We start from the raw sequence: 21,424 nt of genomic DNA on the forward strand, positions 1-21,424 counted from the left end.
AGACAGTAAGAAGACACAGTGGTATATAGGGCCTAAGGCGCGAGACAGTAAGAAGACACAGTGATATATAGGGCCTAAGGCTCGAGACAGTAAGAAGACACAGTGGTATATAGGGCCTAAAGCCCGAGACAGTAAGAAGACACAGTGGTATATAGGGCCTAAGGCCCGAGACAGTAAGAAGACACAGTGGTATATAGGGCCTAAGGCGCGAGACAGTAAGAAGACACAGTGGTATATAGGGCCTAAGGCCCGAGACAGTAAGAAGACACAGTGGTATATAGGGCCTAAGGCTCGAGACAGTAAGAAGACACAGTGGTATATAGGGCCTAAGGCCCGAGACAGTAAGAAGACACAGTGGTATATAGGGCCTAAGGCTCGAGACAGTAAGAAGACACAGTGGTATATAGGGCCTAAGGCCCGAGACAGTAAGAAGACACAGTGGTATATAGGGCCTAAGGCTCGAGACAGTAAGAAGACACAGTGGTATATAGGGCCTAAGGCCCGAGACAGTAAGAAGACACAGTGGTATATAGGGCCTAAGGCCCGAGACAGTAAGAAGACACAGTGGTATATAGGGCCTAAGGCCCGAGACAGTAAGAAGACACAGTGGTATATAGGGCCTAAGGCCCGAGACAGTAAGAAGACACAGTGGTATATAGGGCCTAAGGCCCGAGACAGTAAGAAGACACAGTGGCAGAATAGATTCAACCACACCTTTGTTTCATCACAATACCGGATAGCATCCTCTGTCCAGTGAAGTCCACAAAGCATATTATATTGCATGTGCAGTAACAGACAGTTCGTTACATGATCCACAGCATGAACCGTGTGTGTGTGTGTGTGTGTGTGTGTGTGAGTGAGAAAGTAGAAAACACATGTTGACTCACCCTACTTGTAGAGAAATGCCATCTTCCTGTCTTTCATGTTGATGAAACTATGTCATACAGTATCTTTGTTGTCGTTGTCCTCGGCTACCTGGCTAAAATGCTTGCTCACTAGCCTATCTTCCACTAATGGGCAACGTTAGCTAGAGCCTCTACGGGATCGGTGTCCCCCCCCCCCCCCCGCGGAGGCTAATGTGATTAGCATGAGGTTGTAAGTAACAAAAAAGCAAAAAAATGACTGGATTCATTGTCTAATATATTTTAACAGCCTATTTGAGAGTCTCCACCATTCAACTCAAGCAACTAAAATTAGGAGGCAGGCAAAACTGAATTAATGTTCTTTGGGAATTATCAAAGATATCTTCTTCCTTCTAGAAAGATACTCTCTGTTCCTTTGGAAAAAATATATATTTGTAAGGTTGGATATAAAGCATTATCTACAGACGGATCTTATTGTAATCTGTGTCCTTCAGTGAATTACTCACCCACAGATTCAGACAGACAGAGACAGTCACACTGACCACCCTGAACTGGGCAAGCCTCATGGAACAGACATTCCTGAGGCACTGTGGAGCAGCCCTGCCCTGCCCAGCCCTGCCCTGCCCAGCCCAGCCCTGCCCTGCCCTGCCCAGCCCTGCCCAGCCCTGCCCAGCCCTGCCCTGCCCAGCCCTGCCCTGCCCTGCCCAGCCCTGCCCAGCCCTGCCCTGCCCAGCCCTGCCCAGCCCTGCCCTGCCCAGCCCAGCCCTGCCCAGCCCTGCCCTGCCCAGCCCTGCCCAGCCCACTTACCTCTGGGAATTTACAATGTATTTCTCCATAGAAAAAACAAAACCTGCATCTGAAATGTTAGCCGAGTGCACTCCCTGTTGGGCCCTGGTCTAAAGTAGTGCACTCCCTGTTGGGCCCTGGTCTAAAGTAGTGCACTTCCTGTTGGGCCCTGGTCTAAAGTAGTGCACTCCCTGTTGGGCCCTGGTCTAAAGTAGTGCACTCCCTGTTGGGGCCCTGGTCTAAAGTAGTGCACTCCCTGTTGGGCCCTGGTCTAAAGTAGTGCACTTCCTGTTGGGCCCTGGTCTAAAGTAGTGCACTCCCTGTTGGGCCCTGGTCTAAAGTAGTGCACTCCCTGTTGGGCCCTGGTCTAAAGTAGTGCACTCCCTGTTGGGCCCTGGTCTAAAGTAGTGCACTCCCTGTTGGGCCCTGGTCTAAAGTAGTGCACTCCCTGTTGGGGCCCTGGTCTAAAGTAGTGCACTCCCTGTTGGGCCCTGGTCTAAAGTAGTGCACTCCCTGTTGGGCCCTGGTCTAAAGTAGTGCACTCCCTGTTGGGCCCTGGTCTAAAGTAGTGCACTCCCTGTTGGGGCCCTGGTCTAAAGTAGTGCACTCCCTGTTGGGGCCCTGGTCTAAAGTAGTGCACTCCCTGTTGGGCCCTGGTCTAAAGTAGTGCACTCCCTGTTGGGGCCCTGGTCTAAAGTAGTGCACTCCCTGTTGGGGTCCTGGTCTAAAGTAGTGCACTCCCTGTTGGGGCCCTGGTCTAAAGTAGTGCACTCCCTGTTGGGGCCCTGGTCTAAAGTAGTGCACTCCCTGTTGGGGCCCTGGTCTAAAGTAGTGCACTCCCTGTTGGGGCCCTGGTCTAAAGTAGTGCACTCCCTGTTGGGGCCCTGGTCTAAAGTAGTGCACTCCCTGTTGGGGCCCTGGTCTAAAGTAGTGCACTCCCTGTTGGGGCCCTGGTCTAAAGTAGTGCACTCCCTGTTGGGGCCCTGGTCTAAAGTAGTGCACTCCCTGTTGGGGCCCTGGTCTAAAGTAGTGCACTCCCTGTTGGGGCCCTGGTCTAAAGTAGTGCACTCCCTGTTGGGGCCCTGGTCTAAAGTAGTGCACTCCCTGTTGGGGCCCTGGTCTAAAGTAGTGCACTCCCTGTTGGGGCCCTGGTCTAAAGTAGTGCACTCCCTGTTGGGGCCCTGGTCTAAAGTAGTGCACTCCCTGTTGGGGCCCTGGTCTAAAGTAGTGCACTCCCTGTTGGGCCCTGGTCTAAAGTAGTACACTCCCTGTTGGGCCCTGGTCTAAAGTAGTACACTCCCTGTTGGGCCCTGGTCTAAAGTAGTGCACTCCCTGTTGGGCCCTGGTCTAAAGTAGTACACTCCCTGTTGGGCCCTGGTCTAAAGTAGTACACTCCCTGTTGGGCCCTGGTCTAAAGTAGTGCACTCCCTGTTGGGCCCTGGTCTAAAGTAGTGCACTCCCTGTTGGGGCCCTGGTCTAAAGTAGTGCACACTCTGTTGGGCCCTGGTCTAAAGTAGTGCACTCCCTGTTGGGGCCCTGGTCTAAAGTAGTGCACACTCTGTTGGGCCCTGGTCTAAAGTAGTGCACACTCTGTTGGGCCCTGGTCTAAAGTAGTGCACTTCCTGTTGGGCCCGGGTCTAAAGGAATACACTCCCTGTTGGGCCCTGGTCTAAAGGAATACACACTCTGTTGGGCCCTGGTCTAAATCAATCAATCAAATGTATTTATATAGCCCTTCGTACATCAGCTGATATCTCAAAGTGCTGTACAGAAACCCAGCCTAAAGCCCCCAACAGCAAGCAATGCAGGTGTAGAAGCACGGTGGCTAGGAAAAACTCCCTAGAAAGGCAGGAACCTAGGAAGAAACCTAGAGAGGAACCAGGCTATGAGGGGTGGCCAGTCCTCTTCTGGCTGTGCCAGGTGGAGATTATAACAGAACATGGCCAAGATGTTCAAATGTTCATAAATGACCAGCAGGGTCAAATAATAATAATCACAGTGGTTGTCGAGGGTGCAACAGGTCAGCACCTCAGGAGTAAATGTCATTAAGAGTATCTCTACCACTCCTGCTGTCTCTAGAGAGTTGAAAACAGCAGGTCTGGGACAGGTAGCACGTCCGGTGAACAGGTCAGGGTTCCATAGACGCAGGCAGAACAGTTGAAACTGGAGCAGCAGCACGGCCAGGTGGACTGGGGACAGCAAGGAGTTATCATGCCAGGTAGTCCTGAGGCATGGTCCTAGGGCTCAGGTCCTCCAAGAGAGTGAAAGAAAGAGAGAAAGAGAGATTTAGAGAGAGCACACTTAAATTCACACAGGACACCGAATAAGACAGGAGAAATACTCCATATATAACAGTCTGACCCTAAGTAGTGCACGCCCTGTTGGGGCCCTGGTCTAAAGTAGTGCACTCCCTGTTGGGGCCCTGGTCTAAAGCAGTGCACGCCCTGTTGGGGCCCTGGTCTAAAGTAGTGCACTCCCTGTTGGGGCCCTGGTCTAAAGTAGTGCACTCCCTGTTGGGCCCTGGTCTAAAGTAGTGCACTCCCTGTTGGGGTCCTGGTCTAAAGTAGTGCACTCCCTGTTGGGGCCCTGGTCTAAAGTAGTGCACTCCCTGTTGGGGCCCTGGTCTAAAGTAGTGCACTCCCTGTTGGGGCCCTGGTCTAAAGTAGTGCACTCCCTGTTGGGGCCCTGGTCTAAAGTAGTGCACTCCCTGTTGGGGCCCTGGTCTAAAGTAGTGCACTCCCTGTTGGGGCCCTGGTCTAAAGTAGTGCACTCCCTGTTGGGGCCCTGGTCTAAAGTAGTGCACTCCCTGTTGGGGCCCTGGTCTAAAGTAGTGCACTCCCTGTTGGGGCCCTGGTCTAAAGTAGTGCACTCCCTGTTGGGGCCCTGGTCTAAAGTAGTGCACTCCCTGTTGGGGCCCTGGTCTAAAGTAGTGCACTCCCTGTTGGGGCCCTGGTCTAAAGTAGTGCACTCCCTGTTGGGCCCTGGTCTAAAGTAGTACACTCCCTGTTGGGCCCTGGTCTAAAGTAGTACACTCCCTGTTGGGCCCTGGTCTAAAGTAGTGCACTCCCTGTTGGGCCCTGGTCTAAAGTAGTACACTCCCTGTTGGGCCCTGGTCTAAAGTAGTACACTCCCTGTTGGGCCCTGGTCTAAAGTAGTGCACTCCCTGTTGGGCCCTGGTCTAAAGTAGTGCACTCCCTGTTGGGGCCCTGGTCTAAAGTAGTGCACACTCTGTTGGGCCCTGGTCTAAAGTAGTGCACTCCCTGTTGGGGCCCTGGTCTAAAGTAGTGCACACTCTGTTGGGCCCTGGTCTAAAGTAGTGCACACTCTGTTGGGCCCTGGTCTAAAGTAGTGCACTTCCTGTTGGGCCCGGGTCTAAAGGAATACACTCCCTGTTGGGCCCTGGTCTAAAGGAATACACACTCTGTTGGGCCCTGGTCTAAATCAATCAATCAAATGTATTTATATAGCCCTTCGTACATCAGCTGATATCTCAAAGTGCTGTACAGAAACCCAGCCTAAAGCCCCCAACAGCAAGCAATGCAGGTGTAGAAGCACGGTGGCTAGGAAAAACTCCCTAGAAAGGCAGGAACCTAGGAAGAAACCTAGAGAGGAACCAGGCTATGAGGGGTGGCCAGTCCTCTTCTGGCTGTGCCAGGTGGAGATTATAACAGAACATGGCCAAGATGTTCAAATGTTCATAAATGACCAGCAGGGTCAAATAATAATAATCACAGTGGTTGTCGAGGGTGCAACAGGTCAGCACCTCAGGAGTAAATGTCATTAAGAGTATCTCTACCACTCCTGCTGTCTCTAGAGAGTTGAAAACAGCAGGTCTGGGACAGGTAGCACGTCCGGTGAACAGGTCAGGGTTCCATAGACGCAGGCAGAACAGTTGAAACTGGAGCAGCAGCACGGCCAGGTGGACTGGGGACAGCAAGGAGTTATCATGCCAGGTAGTCCTGAGGCATGGTCCTAGGGCTCAGGTCCTCCAAGAGAGTGAAAGAAAGAGAGAAAGAGAGATTTAGAGAGAGCACACTTAAATTCACACAGGACACCGAATAAGACAGGAGAAATACTCCATATATAACAGTCTGACCCTAAGTAGTGCACGCCCTGTTGGGGCCCTGGTCTAAAGTAGTGCACTCCCTGTTGGGGCCCTGGTCTAAAGCAGTGCACGCCCTGTTGGGGCCCTGGTCTAAAGTAGTGCACTCCCTGTTGGGGCCCTGGTCTAAAGCAGTGCACGCCCTGTTGGGGCCCTGGTCTAAAGCAGTGCACGCCCTGTTGGGGCCCTGGTCTAAAGCAGTGCACGCCCTGTTGGGGCCCTGGTCTAAAGTAGTGCACTCCCTGTTGGGGCCCTGGTCTAAAGTAGTGCACTCCCTGTTGGGGCCCTGGTCTAAAGCAGTGCACGCCCTGTTGGGGCCCTGGTCTAAAGTAGTGCACTCCCTGTTGGGGCCCTGGTCTAAAGCAGTGCACGCCCTGTTGGGACCCTGGTCTAAAGCAGTGCACGCCCTGTTGGGGCCCTGGTCTAAAGCAGTGCACGCCCTGTTGGGGCCCTGGTCTAAAGCAGTGCACGCCCTGTTGGGGCCCTGGTCTAAAGTAGTGCACTCCCTGTTGGGGCCCTGGTCTAAAGTAGTGCACTCCCTGTTGGGGCCCTGGTCTAAAGCAGTGCACGCCCTGTTGGGGCCCTGGTCTAAAGTAGTGCACTCCCTGTTGGGGCCCTGGTCTAAAGCAGTACACCATAAAGAGAAGAGTGTGCCATTTGGAACGCGGGATATCAAGGAGAGAAGTGGATGATGTAATTTTGCACTCCACCTAACAACGACAGTATAGAGTCTGTGTGTAATTCTCCACAGCTGCTCCACTGGGATAGACCACCACACCAGGACAAACTATGCCAAGATTCCTAAATGAAACATAAATATCCAGTAACATAATCTGGAGGTTTTCGAGGGGCCCGGGGGTACAACCTAGTCTCTGTAAACCCCGTTCCAAATGGCACCTGGTCAACAGTAGTGCACTATATAGGGAATAGGGTCCTGGTCAACAGTAGTGCACTATATAGGGAATAGGGTCCTGGTCAACAGTAGTGCACTATATAGGGAATAGGGTCCTGGTCAACAGTAGTGTTCTATATAGGGGATAGGGTGCCATATAGGGTACGGTCATACCGTAACGTAGCATTTAAAACACACATCTGGTTCCACACAACTCAATTTAAACCAAGTCACTCAAATTACATTCTGGTTTAAATTAGATTGATATAGCTCTCCCGTTTAAACACACATAAAAGTGCCTTTCACAGCAACCAGGCATTGACCCCGAAGAGAAACAGCCCTAAAACCAATAACATTTAGATCCAGATGGTAATTGGTATGAAGCTTCTCTAGAGTGACAAGATGACGCCGACAGAGATGGGCGTCCTCGCTTCGAGTCCTTAGGAAACTACGGGGTATTTTTTAAATATATTATTTTTTATGTATTATTTCTTACATTGTTACCCCAGTAAATCTTAAGTGTTATTACATACAGCTGGGAAGAACAAATTGGATGTAAGAGTGTAAGAGTGACGTCAACTCACCAACATTACGACCAAGAATATGACTTGCCTGAAGCAGATTCTTTGTTCGCACCACAACCCAGGACATTGGATCTAATTCCAGAGGCCGGGCCCAAAACAACGTCGCCGCAGAAGAAGTAGACGGAGCGGCCTCCTTGGTCAGACTTCGAAGGCGTGCAACACCACCCACCCCTTCCGAGTATATTACTCGCCCAGTCTCTTGACAACAAGGTAGACGAAATTAGAGCCAAGGGTTGCCTTCCAGAGAGACATCAGAGATTGTAACATTCTCTGTTTCACGGAAACATGGCTCTCTCTGGATATGTTGTCGGAATCGGTTCAGTTTAGTTGGTTGTCTAAATTGGATCTGAGTCAAATCTAGACCTTGCCTCGTAACTACATATGCCCAGAGAACTTGCCGGAAACACCCAACCCTGGGGTATAAATAAAACATACGAGTTAAGAATTTACATATCAGACGAGATGACCGCGTGCTGCAGCCGAGGTCGAGGATTCGTCGCAACCCCAAAACGCAACACGAGGTTGAAGAATGCTACGGATGCTAATAGCTGTGTCCAAGAGCGTGAATTCAAGCGGGACTCTCCTTCTCGGTGGCCGACGTGAGTAAGACATTTAAACGTGTTAACCCTCGGAAGGTTGCTGACCCAGACAGCATCCCTAGCTGTGTCCTCAGAGCATGCGCAGACCAGCTGGCTGGTGTGTTTACGGACCCTGTCACAGTCTGCTGTCGCCACATGCTTCAAGACGCCCACCATTGTTCCTAAACCTAAAATAACTTAACTAAATGACTACCGCCCCGTAGCACTCACTTCTGCCATCATGAAGTGCTTTGAGACTAGTCAAGGATCTCATCACCTCCGCCTTAGACCGACAGTCCTCTCAGCTCATAGTTTCGGACCGACAGTCCTCTCAGCTCATACTTTTGGACCGACAGTCCTCTCAGCTCATAGTTTTGGTCCAACAGTCCTCTCAGCTCATAGTTTTGGTCCAACAGTCCTCTCAGCTCATAGTTTTGGTCCAACAGTCCTCTCAGCTCATAGTTTCAGACCGACAGTCCTCTCAGCTCATAGTTTTGGACCAACAGTCCTCTCAGCTCATTGTAACTGCATTTCTGCTCGGCCTAGACCCTCTTCAGTAGAACCTAGTTGACTTCAACATGAACCACAGAAATGACTCATGCAATCACATAGGCTTGTATCGCAAATGGCAGCCTATCCCTTATATAGTGCCCCCTGTGGGCCCTGGTCAAAAGTAGTGCACTATTTAGGGAATAGGGTGTGATGTGGGATGCACACAGAGAGAATGAATGATGGAATCCAGGCATCTCATCAGCTCATAAATGGGTTGTATTATTTACCACTCTCTCTGACGGTGTCTTCGCTATGGTTACGCTGAGCTTGTGTGTGTGTGTGTGTGTGTGTGCATGCAGGCTGGTCTGTGTGTGTTGGTCTATATGCGAGTGCGAGCTTGTCTGTATGTGTGTGTGTGTCAGTGTTAGCCGTTCAATATGTGTGTGTGAATCAGTGTGTGTGTGTGCATGCAGGCTGGTCTGTCTCGTGTGTGTGTGTGTGTGACAGAGAGAGAGAGAGAGTGAGAGCGAGAGTAATATGTCCTGGGGAAAGGCTCTAATCCCTGAACACTGAAACTACAGACCGCGATGGATTTAAACACTGAAACTACAGACCGCGATGGATTTAAACACTGAAACTACAGACCGCGATGGATTTAAACACTGAAACTACAGACCGCGATGGATTTAAACACTGAAACTACAGACCGCGGTGGATTTAAACACTGAAACTACAGACCGCGATGGATTTAAACACTGAAACTACAGACCGCGGTGGATTTAAACACTGAAACTACAGACCGCGGTGGATTTAAACACTGAAACTACAGACCGCGGTGGATTTAAACACAAACTACAGACCGCGGTGGATTTAAACACTGAAACTACAGACCGCGGTGGATTTAAACACTGAGACTACAGACCGCGGTGGATTTAAACACAAACTACAGACCGCGGTGGATTTAAACACTGAAACTACAGACCGCGGTGGATTTAAACACTGAAACTACAGACCGCGGTGGATTTAAACACTGAGACTACAGACCGCGGTGGATTTAAACACTGAGACTACAGACCGCGGTGGATTTAAACACTGAAACTACAGACCGCGATGGATTTAAACACTGAAACTACAGACCGCGGTGGATTTAAACACTGAAACTACAGACCGCGGTGGATTTAAACACTGAAACTACAGACCGCGGTGGATTTAAACACAAACTACAGACCGCGGTGGATTTAAACACTGAAACTACAGACCGCGGTGGATTTAAACACTGAGACTACAGACCGCGGTGGATTTAAACACAAACTACAGACCGCGGTGGATTTAAACACTGAAACTACAGACCGCGGTGGATTTAAACACTGAAACTACAGACCGCGGTGGATTTAAACACTGAGACTACAGACCGCGGTGGATTTAAACACTGAGACTACAGACCGCGATGGATTTAAACACTGAAACTACAGACCGCGATGGATTTAAACACTGAAACTACAGACCGCGATGGATTTAAACACTGAAACTACAGACCGCGATGGATTTAAACACTGAAACTACAGACCGCGGTGGATTTAAACACTGAAACTACAGACCGCGGTGGATTTAAACACTGAAACTACAGACCGCGGTGGATTTAAACACTGAAACTACAGACCGCGGTGGATTTAAACACTGAAACTACAGACCGCGGTGGATTTAAACACTGAAACTAAGAAGGTCATACCAAGGATAATTTAGCTATTTGATGTTTAATTTTAAGAACCCCTTGAAGTATCACATTGTTTTATAAACTGCTATTTGCCAGCAGCATACCACCCTGGATACCACCCTGGATACCACCCTGGATACCACCCTGGATACCACCCTGGATAGCGCCCTGGATAGCGCCCTGGATAGCGCCCTGGATACCACCCTGGATACCACCCTGGATAGCGCCCTGGATACCACCCTGCATACCACCCTGGATACCACCCTGGATAGCGCCCTGGATACCACCCTGCATACCACCCTGCATACCACCCTGCATACCACCCTGGATACCACCCTGGATACCACCCTGGATACCACCCTGGATACCACCCTGGATAGCGCTGCTGGCTTGCTTCTGAAGCTAAGCAGGGTTGGTCCTGGTCAGTTCCTGGATGGGAGACCAGATGCTGCTGGAAGTGGTGTTGGAGGGACATTGCCCTGTGTAGGGTGTCGTCTTTCGGATGGGACGTTAAACGGGTGTCCTGACTCTCTGAGGTCATTAAAGATCCCATGGCACTTATCGTAAGAGTAGGGGTGTTAACCCCGGTGTCCTGGCTAAATTCCCAATCTGGCCCTCAAACCATCACGGTCACCTAATCATCCCCAGTTTACAATTGGCTCATTCATCCCCCTCCTCTCCCCTGTAACTATTCCCCAGGTCATTGCTGCAAATGAGAAAGTGTTCTCAGTCAATTTACCTGGTAAAATAACGGATAAAATAAGCCAATAGAAACACATTGAATAACAGATGGTCCTTACTGCTATTAGCCAATAGAAACACATTGTCCTTACTGCTATTAGCCAATAGAAACACATTGAATAACAGATAGTCCTTACTGCTATTAGCCAATAGAAACACATTGTCCTTACTGCTATTAGCCCATAGAAACACATTGAATAACAGATAGTCCTTACTGCTATTAGCCAATAGAAACACATTGAATAACAGATAGTCCTTACTGCTATTAGCCAATAGAAACACATTGAATAACAGATAGTCCTTACTGCTATTAGCCCATAGAAACACATTGAATAACAGATAGTCCTTACTGCTATTAGCCCATAGAAACACATTGTCCTTACTGTTATTAGCCCATAGAAACACATTGAATAACAGATAGTCCTTACTGCTATTAGCCAATAGAAACACTGAATAACATATAGTGTCCACCAAAAATGTAAAGTAAGTTGGTTCTGAAGTGTTTGTCCTATATCTGAGAGATATAAGTTCAGGAAAAAAAATTCTTGTCATTTTTTTTTAACATGTTGCGATGGAGTGAGAGGGTGTGTGAAGGCCAATATTTTCCTGCTCGTTGGCGACATCTACTGGCCAAGAGGGAGGGTTGCCCCCGGAAGGGTAAGAGCCGAATTACACACGTTTTTGTGCTGTGGCGTATTCTGTTGTTTCTTTCTCCCTGAATTAAAAAACGTCCTGGGTCGTTTCCCTGGAGAAATGTCCATATTTGGTCTAGGCTTGTTGTTACTTCACACTCTCGTCACTTGTTGGCCACCAACACCAACGTCACCCGACCAATACACTGAGACGCTCATGACAGCCAGGTCCATCTCGACCTGCACAGAGAGGTCATTTCAGAGCAAAGGAATTTAAATGCCATAGAAAAGTATTATCCAAATTCAGCAGGTTACGGTGTGAAATCGGCTTTTTGAAAAGTGCCGTCTTTGTTCTCTTACTCTTTTTAACGCCGTCTTTGGTGTGCTTATCAATACACAACCCCCCCCCCCCTCCTTTCACTCCTACCCGTGGAATAGCTTGCTGCCCATAGACATGCAGTATAACCCATAGAAGGGTCTAGGAACCTCTAACCCTGGCAATTTGACTGTAAACTCACGGGTACGCTATTATTGGCTGTCGGTCTTGACTTGAACGGGAACTGCTCTCTACGGATTATACTGTGCGTCTATGAAATACAATCTCATGCGAAAAACGTAGTTTAGAAAGCAAAATGCTGTAATTACTAAATGTGGAATGTGATAGGTATTTTACCCCCCCACCCCCACCCCCAAAAAAAACATTTGATGATTAAAATATCTCTCAAATGAAGGGGATGACACGATCTTTGCGAGAGGGAGGAAATCTGATTTCATTGGTCCTCAACTCGCTGCTCAAGACACTTCGTTCAGGATAAATGGAGTTAGCCCGCCCCCTCCTCTGAGTTAGCCCACCTGCTCCTCTGAGTTAGCCCGCCCCCGCCCCCTCCTCTGAGTTAGCCCGCCCCCTCCTCTGAGTTAGCCCGCCCCCTCCTCTGAGTTAGCCCGCCCCCTCCTCTGAGTTAACTAACCCCCGAGCAGGTTAGTTCTGAACGATGTGTTGCCATAGAAACGTACCTGGCTAACTCCTCAAACCTGATTGGTAGTATAGGGCTCTGAACCCAAAATAGAAGCATTTTTTTTACACCATTGTTTGTAAACAGTGTAATTATAATCATAGACTGTATGGACCTCAAAACATGGTTATAATTATAGATATTTATAGATAACCACATTAGATAACTACTATAGATAACCACATTAGATATTTTACAGACGGTCAGTCGTTCCAGCCAAAGTTCTGTCTACGAATTTGAGAGTGGTTACATTCCTTCAGTGCCAACCCTCAGCTATTTCCAAAAACAGTGGCAGGGATAAACGTTCTTATTATTTAAAACTGAAGATTGCTCAAATAGCTAACTGTTAATGATGATCCAGATGATGATAAAAAAAAAACAGAAATATTCACACAATTGTAAAGTCAATAAATCAGGAAATTCTGAACCAGACTTCTGGAAAACAAGGGAATTTTAGGAAAGTTACCCGAAGCCTGAAGAGGAGGAGAAACAGATCTGAGAACAGATACAGGAGGAGGGACAGGAGGGGAGACCCCCCCCCTCTACAAAATAGACATGGTAGGAGGGGAGATCCCCTCTCTACAACATAGACATGGTAGGAGGGAAACTCACCCCATTCCGGTTGGTTGAGTGTAACTAGCTAATGTAAACTCACCCCATTCCGGTTGGTTGAGTGTAACTAGCTAACGTAAACTCACTCCATTCCGGTTGGTTGAGTGTAACTAGCTAACGTAAACTCACCCCATTACTTAACCAGCTAACGTAAACTCACCCCATTCCGGTTGGTTGAGTGTAACTAGCTAACGTAAACTCACCCCATTCCGGTTGGTTGAGTGTAACTAGCTAACGTAAACTCACTCCATTCCGGTTGGTTGAGTGTAACTAGCTAACGTAAACTCACCCCATTCCGGTTGGTTGAGTGTAACTAGCTAACGTAAACTCACCCCATTCCGTACAAATGTACTCCTCAAAAACAAACAGGTGGTTGGTCGAGTGTAGCTAGCTACATCTCCTTCAATAACCAGATGAACGGTTGGTTGAGTGTAGCTAGCTACATCTCCTTCAATAAACAGATGGACGGTTGGTTGAGTACAGCTAGCTACATCTCCTTCAATAAACAGATGGACGGTTGGTTGAGTGTAGCTAGCTACATCTCCTTCAATAAACAGATGAACGGTTGGTTGAGTATAGCTAGCTACATCTCCTTCAATAAACAGATGGACGGTTGGTTGAGTGTAGCTAGCTACATCTTCAATAAACAGATGGACGGTTGGTTGAGTATAGCTAGCTACATCTCCTTCAATAACCAGATGAACGGTTGGTTGAGTGTAGCTAGCTACATCTCCTTCAATAAACAGATGGACGGTTGGTTGAGTATAGCTAGCTACATCTCCTTCAATAAACAGATGGACGGTTGGTTGAGTATAGCTAGCTACATCTCCTTCAATAAACAGATGAACGGTTGGTTGAGTGTAGCTAGCTACATCTCCTTCAATAACCAGATGAACGGTTGGTTGAGTATAGCTAGCTACATCTCCTTCAATAAACAGATGAACGGTTGGTTGAGTATAGCTAGCTACATCTCCTTCAATAAACAGATGAACGGTTGGTTGAGTATAGCTAGCTACATCTCCTTCAATAAACAGATGGACGGTTGGTTGAGTATAGCTAGCTACATCTCCTTCAATAAACAGATGGACGGTTGGTTGTGTATAGCTAGCTACATCTCCTTCAATAAACAGATGAACGGTTGGTTGAGTGTAGCTAGCTACATCTCCTTCAATAAACAGATGAACGGTTGGTTGAGTATAGCTAGCTACATCTCCTTCAATAACCAGATGAACGGTTGGTTGAGTATAGCTAGCTACATCTCCTTCAATAACCAGATTAACGGTTGGTTGAGTATAGCTAGCTACATCTCCTTCAATAACCAGATGAACGGTTGGTTGAGTGTAGCTAGCTACATCTCCTTCAATAACCAGATGAACGGTTGGTTGAGTATAGCTAGCTACATCTCCTTCAATAACCAGATTAACGGTTGGTTGAGTATAGCTAGCTACATCTCCTTCAATAAACAGATGAACGGTTGGTTGAGTATAGCTAGCTACATCTCCTTCAATAACCAGATGAACGGTTGGTTGAGTATAGCTAGCTACATCTCCTTCAATAACCAGATGAACGGTTGGTTGAGTATAGCTAGCTACATCTCCTTCAATAACCAGATGAACGGTTGGTTGAGTGTAGCTAGCTACATCTCCTTCAATAAACAGATGAATGGTTGGTTGAGTATGGCTAGCTACATCTCCTTCAATAACCAGATGAACGGTTGGTTGAGTGTAGCTAGCTACATCTCCTTCAATAAACAGATGAACGGTTGGTTGAGTATGGCTAGCTACATCTCCTTCAATAAACAGATGAACGCTCGGTTGAGTATAGCTAGCTACATCTCCTTCAATAACCAGATGAACGGTCGGTTGAGTATAGCTAGCTACATCTCCTTCAATAACCAGATGAACGGTCGGTTGAGTATAGCTAGCTACATCTCCTCCAATAAACAGATGGACGGTTGGTTGAGTGTAGCTAGCTACATCTCCTTCAATAAACAGATGAACGGTTGGTTGAGTGTAGCTAGCTACATCTCCTTCAATAAACAGATGAATGGTTGGTTGAGTATAGCTAGCTACATCTCCAATAAACAGATGAACGGTTGGTTGAGTATAGCTAGCTACATCTCCTTCAATAAACAGATGAACGGTTGGTTGAGTATAGCTAGCTACATCTCCTTCAATAACCAGATGAACGGTCGGTTGAGTATAGCTAGCTACATCTCCTTCAATAAACAGATGGACGGTTGGTTGATGCTGCACGTATTTATTTACAATGTTGCGAGGATACAACTGCGACATATATAATGCATATGCATCCCAAAATGGCACCCTATTCCCTATATAGTGCACTACTTTTCACCAGAACCCTATATAGAACCCTATATAGTAGTGCACTATAAAATGGAATAGGGTGCCATTTTGGGATTCATCCCAATCTGACGTACACTCGTGATAAAGACAGAACCATTTCATTTCACCGATCACTTCTGGAATAAGGAAACATGGGCTGAGCTGCTGACATCATTTTTCTTTCAGGTTTTTCCCAAAAATGAATGAATATATTGTATCAATCACTAAAAAAGACACATTTTGAAACTGTGGATCTACATCCAAATACAGGTTGATCTAAAAAAAAAAAAGTTTTCAGGAGAGGTTATATCGCTGCAGCGGATCTGAAAAAAATGTGTTTGTGCAAATGGACCATGCTAGAAATGGAGTCGTTACGTTTGAATCTGAAGTCTGTTTTTTTAACCCATTCCCTCAGAAACACACGCTAACTGAAAACCATTACCTCAGAAACACACGCTAACTGAAAACCATTACCTCAGAAACACACGCTAACTGAAAACCATTCCCTCAGAAACACACGCTAACTGAAAACCATTCCCTCAGAAACACACGCTAACTGAAAACCATTCCCTCAGAAACACACGCTAACTGAAAACCATTCCCTCAGAAACACACGCTAACTGAAAACCATTCCCTCAGAAACACACGCTAACTGAAAACCATTCCCTCAGAAACCCACGCTAACTGAAAACATGAAAACCATTCCCTCAGAAACACACGCTAACTGAAAAGAAATGGCTGCTTTTAAGGACATTCTTAAAAGTCACAAGGCATCAGAGAATAAGAGTTAGTCTATATAGTCTCTATAGCGTACTGAGTAGACTCTGAGGATGAGAGAGGGAGGGGGCAGAGTAGTCACTGTAGCAGAGTAGTTGGTAGAATAGCTACAGGTACTGTAGTTTAGCAGGTAGCTGGGGTTGTGGGGCAGAATAGGTAGCTGGGGTTGTGGGGCAGAATAGGTAGCTGGGGTTGTGGGGCAGAATAGGTAGCTGGGGATGTGGGGCAGAATAGGTAGCTGGGGATGTGGGGCAGAATAGGTAGCTGGGGATGTGGGGCAGAATAGGTAGCTGGGGATGTGGGGCAGAATAGGTAGCTGGGGATGTGGGGCAGAATAGGTAGCTGGTAGCAGTTCCAGAGAGAAGCAGCCAGAGTTCGTTCCGGAGAGAAGCAGCCAGAGTTCGTTCCGGAGAGAAGCAGCCAGAGTTCGTTCCGGAGAGAAGCAGCCAGAGTTCGTTCCGGAGAGAAGCAGCCAGAGTTCGTTCCGGAGAGAAGCAGCCAGAGTTCGTTCCGGAGAGAAGCAGCCAGAGTTCCGGAGATAAGCAGCCAGAGTTCCGGAGATAAGCAGCCAGAGTTCCGGAGGGGAAGCAGCCAGAGTTCGTTCCGGAGAGAAGCAGCCAGAGTTCCGGAGAGAAGCAGCCAGAGTTCCGGAGAGAAGCAGCCAGAGTTCCGGAGAGAAGCAGCCAGAGTTCCGGAGGGAAGCAGCCAGAGTTCCGGAGATGGAGTCCTCCTCTCCTCCTGAATATCCCAGCTGCTGTGATGTCGTTTCAACCCAGCCTTCCAGGGTGCTGCTACGAACACGAAGTCCACAGGAGGGAACTATTCTGTCATTTCAGCACACGGCGGTCTGGTCTGTTAGTATCCCAGAGTGCTTTGCGTCCAGGTGGGGGGGTGGGGGTAGCGGTGTCACTGCTCCGTAGGACACACCCCTCGGTCCTTACAGCAGAAGTAATGAACCACAACACCGTTGGGATACCTGGCGAAGGCGCTGGACAGGACAGAGTGTTTTAGTACATAGACAGCCTTTACCACAGATTTACAACAGGTTTTTATCACATACTAAAGGATGTATGACATAGTTATAGGTGTTTATAAAGCATTGATATTAGAATAGCCAGCAGCATACCACCCTGCATACCACTGCTGGCTTGCTTCTGAAGCTAAGCAGGGTTGGTCCTGGTCAGTCCCTGAATGGGAGACCAGATGCTGCTGGAAGTGGTGTTGGAGGGCCAGTAAGAGGCACAATTTCCTCTGGTCTAAAATAAATATCCCAATGCCCCAGGGCAGTGATTGGGGACACTGCCCTGTGTAGGGTGCTGTCTTTCGGGTGGGACGTGAAACAGGTGTCCTGACTGTCTGAGGTCACTAAAGATCCCATGGCACTTATCATAAGAGTAGGGGGGGGGGTTAACCCTGGTGTCCAGGCTAAAGTCCCAATCTGACCCTCAAACCATCATGGCCACCTGATCATCCCCAGTTTACAATTGACTCATTCATCCCAGTAACTATTCCCCAGGTCATTGCTGGAAATGAGAATGTGTTCTCAGTCAATTTACCAGGGAAAGTAAGGGTAAAATAAATAAAAAGTTTACCTGTTTCCGATCTTCTTCTTACAAACCCTGCAGGTCTTTTCCTCTGTGATGATACACTTCACCTGTTGGTGGAAGATACGTTCCTCCTGGACCTAAACACACACGTCAGACAGACCAAAAACATCCCACACGTCAGACAGACCAAAAACATCCCACACGTCAGACAGACCAAAAACATCACACACGTCAGACAGACCAAAAACATCCCACACGTCAGACAGACCATAAAACAAACATCACACACACGCCAGACAGACCAAAAACATCCCACACGTCAGACAGACCAAAAACATCCCACACGCCAGACAGACCAAAAACATCCCACACGCCAGACAGACCAAAAACATCCCACACGCCAGACAGACCAAAAACATCCCACACGCCAGACAGACCAAAAACATCCCACACATCAGACAGACCAAAAACATCACACACGTCAGACAGACCAAAAACATCCCACACGACAGACAGACCAAAAACATCACACAAGTCAGACAGACCAAAAACATCACACACGTCAGACAGACCAAAAAACAAACATCACACACGCCATACAGACCAAAAAACAAACATCACACACGCCAGACAGACCAAAAAACAAACATCACACACGCCAGACAGACCAAAAAACAAACATCACACACGCCAGACAGACCAAAAAACAAACATCAGGGTTGAATCTCCAAAGGTAGTTCCTTGTTGCTCTTTCCTTCAACCTTCTCCTCAAACATCAGAAGGGAGGAAGCTCTGAAAATGATGTCATGGCTTTAGAAGCTTCTGATAGGTTAATTGACATCATTGGAGTCAATTGGAGGTGTACCTGTGGATGTATTTCAAGGTCTACCTTCAAACTCAAGAGCTTCCTCCCTTCCTTCTGAAGTTTTTGAAAGAGGTTCTGGTAGAGGACAGTAACATAGGACACGACACCAACACACAGAGCGTCTCTCTCTCTCTCTCTCTCTCTCACCCGTAGGAACTCGGCCTGCAGCAGACTCTTGAGGACCTGGTCAAAGCGTTTCCTCTGAGCCTTCTCCTCCAGAACACTCTCCAGGAACACACGGATCTCTCTGATCTGAGTGTTGGCTGGCAGCAGGTCGATGGCCTGGTGGAGAGATATAATATATATATATATAATATAGATACAGTTGAAGTTGGAAGTTTACATACACTTAGGTTGGAGTCATTAAAACTAGTTTCTCAACCACTCCACAAATGTCTTGTTAACAAACTATAGTTTTGGCAAGTCGGTTAGGACATCTACTTTGTGCATGACACAAGTAATTTTTCCAACAATTGTTTACAGACAGATTATTACACTTATAATTCACTGTATCACAATTCCAGTGGGTCAGAAGTTTACATACCCTAAGTTGACTGTGCCTTTTAAACAGCTTGGACAATTCCAGAAAAAGACATCATTTGAGTCAACCTACCTTAGTTGTATTCATCTTGCTGTGATGCAACCTACCTTAGTTGTATTCATCTTGCTGTGATGCAACCTACCTTAGTTGTATTCATCTTGCTGTGGTGCAACCTACCTTAGTTGTATTCATCTTGCTGTGATGCAACCTACCTTAGTTGTATTCATCTTGCTGTGATGCAACCTACCTTAGTTGTATTCAGCTTGCTGTGCTGTGATGCAACCTACCTTAGTTGTATTCAGCTTGCTGTGCTGTGATGCAACCTACCTTAGTTGTATTCAGCTTGCTGTGGTGTGATGCAACCTACCTTAGTTGTATTCAGCTTGCTGTGGTGCAGCTCCAGGACATGTAGAGCTGCCATTAGATTGGCCTGTGGCTCCAACAGCTCCATTTTGATTGGCCCAAGACAGTGGACGTCAGGAGGGGACAGGTACATGCGCAGTAGAGACAGGTACACCTGTATCATAATACCACTGGGTTAACAGACAGGTACACCTGTATCATAGTACCACTGGGTTAACAGACAGGTACACCTGTATCATAGTACCACTGGGTTAACAGATATAGAGGGTTAACGAGGCAGGTATGTAGGTATGCGTCAGTCATAAGGGGTTACTCACATCTTGGCTTCTGTCCGTCTCTTTGTCATAATGCCTATGACAGAACCTGAGGGGAGAGCAACACAAAATCAGCTTGGAGTGAGATAACAACACGTGACGATTCACAACAAGAGTTTTGAATCAGCATGTTGTTGTTAATGGCTGGTTGGATGTTTTAGTGGGAGACTTTCTGTAGTCCTACTCCCTTCCTTTAGTAAAAAGTTGCAAAAATTTCCTGTAACTTTCCCAAAATTGACAGTTTTTTTCCAGAAATCCTGATTGGAAGATTCCCAGAATCAGGATGGGAATAAAGCGTTTTTTAGAAGGATCCGAAGAGAGATGATGAAAGATGAACAGAGATGAAACACAATACCACAGTTATCAGAGGTTGAGGGAGCGTGCAATTGGCATGCTGACTGCAGGAATGTCCACCAGAGCTGTTGCCAGAAAATGTGATGTTAATTTATCTACCATAAGCCGCCTCCAACGTCATTTTAGATCATTTGGCAGTATGTCCAAACGGCATCACAACCTCACACCACGTGTAACCATGGCAGCCCAGGACCTCCACATCCGGCTTCTTCACTTGCTTTCATTTTGGGACCAATAGGACTGGAGAAGACCTGTTTCTTTCATTATGGGGCCAATAGGACTGGAGACTACCTGTTTCTTTCATTATGGGGCCAATAGGACTGGAGACTACCTGTTTCTTTCATTATGGGGCCAATAGGACTGGAGACTACCTGTTTCTTTCATTATGGGGCCAATAGGACTGGAGACTACCTGTTTCTTTCATTATGGGGCCAATAGGACTGAAAATGACCTGTTTCTTTCATTATGGGACCAATAGGACTGGAGAAGACCTGTTTCTTTCATTATGGGGCCAATAGGACTGGAGATTACCTGTTTCTTTCATTATGGGGCCAATAGGACTGGAGATTACCTGTTTATTTCATTATGGGGCCAATAGGACTGGAGATGACCTGTTTATTTCATTATGGGACCAATAGGACTGGAGAGGACCTGTTTCTTTCATTATGGGGCCAATAGGACTGGAGACGACCTGTTTCTTTCATTATGGGGCCAATAGGACTGGAGATTACCTGTTTCTTTCATTATGGGACCAATAGGACTGGAGATGACCTGTTTCTTTCATTATGGGGCCAATAGGACTGGATACGACCTGTTTCTTTCATTATGGGACAAATAGGACTGGAGATGACCTGTTTCTTTCATTATGGGACCAATAGGACTGGAGACGACCTGTTTCTTTCATTATGGGGCCAATAGGACTGGAGACGACCTGTTTCTTTCATTATGGGACCAATAGGACTGGAGACGACCTGTTTCTTTCATTATGGGGCCAATAGGACTGGAGACGACCTTTTTCTTTCATTATGGGGCCAATAGGACTGGCGACGACCTGTTTCTTTCATTATGGGGCCAATAGGACTGGAGACGACCTGTTTCTTTCATTATGGGGCCAATAGGACTGGAGATTACCTGTTTCTTTCATTATGGGGCCAATAGGACTGGAGACGACCTGTTTATTTCATTATGGGGCCAATAGGACTGGAGATTACCTGTTTCTTTCATTATGGGACCAATAGTACTGGAGAGGACCTGTTTATTTCATTATGGGGACAATAGGACTGGAGATTACCTGTTTCTTTCATTATGG

At 47.3% G+C, this 21,424-nt stretch overlaps 1 protein-coding gene across 3 annotated transcripts in view; it reads right to left on the minus strand.

Annotated features, from left to right (window-relative positions):
- Positions 1–15,252: 15,252 nt before the first annotated feature.
- Positions 15,253–21,424, minus strand: part of LOC110504288 (VPS39 subunit of HOPS complex) — a 39,902-nt gene continuing 33,730 nt past the window's right edge. For 2 of the 3 annotated variants that reach the window (XM_090221457.1, XM_090221458.1), the window contains exons 20-24: positions 19,765–19,810; positions 19,452–19,601; positions 18,691–18,825; positions 17,724–17,815; positions 15,253–17,119 (exon numbers count right to left, since the gene is read on the minus strand). In XM_090221457.1, the coding sequence (XP_090077583.1) occupies positions 17,038–17,119; positions 17,724–17,815; positions 18,691–18,825; positions 19,452–19,601; positions 19,765–19,810 (505 nt within the window). In that variant the 3' untranslated portion in view covers positions 15,253–17,037. Of the gene's footprint in view, positions 17,120–17,723; positions 17,816–18,690; positions 18,826–19,411; positions 19,602–19,764; positions 19,811–21,424 lie in introns of all 3 variants that reach the window. The other variant, XR_016492093.1, reaches the window with a different exon arrangement.

The sequence above is a fragment of the Oncorhynchus mykiss genome, chromosome 25, assembly GCF_057628025.1.
Source record: "Oncorhynchus mykiss isolate SJ-2025 chromosome 25, ASM5762802v1, whole genome shotgun sequence".
NCBI classification, from domain to species: domain Eukaryota; kingdom Metazoa; phylum Chordata; class Actinopteri; order Salmoniformes; family Salmonidae; genus Oncorhynchus; species Oncorhynchus mykiss.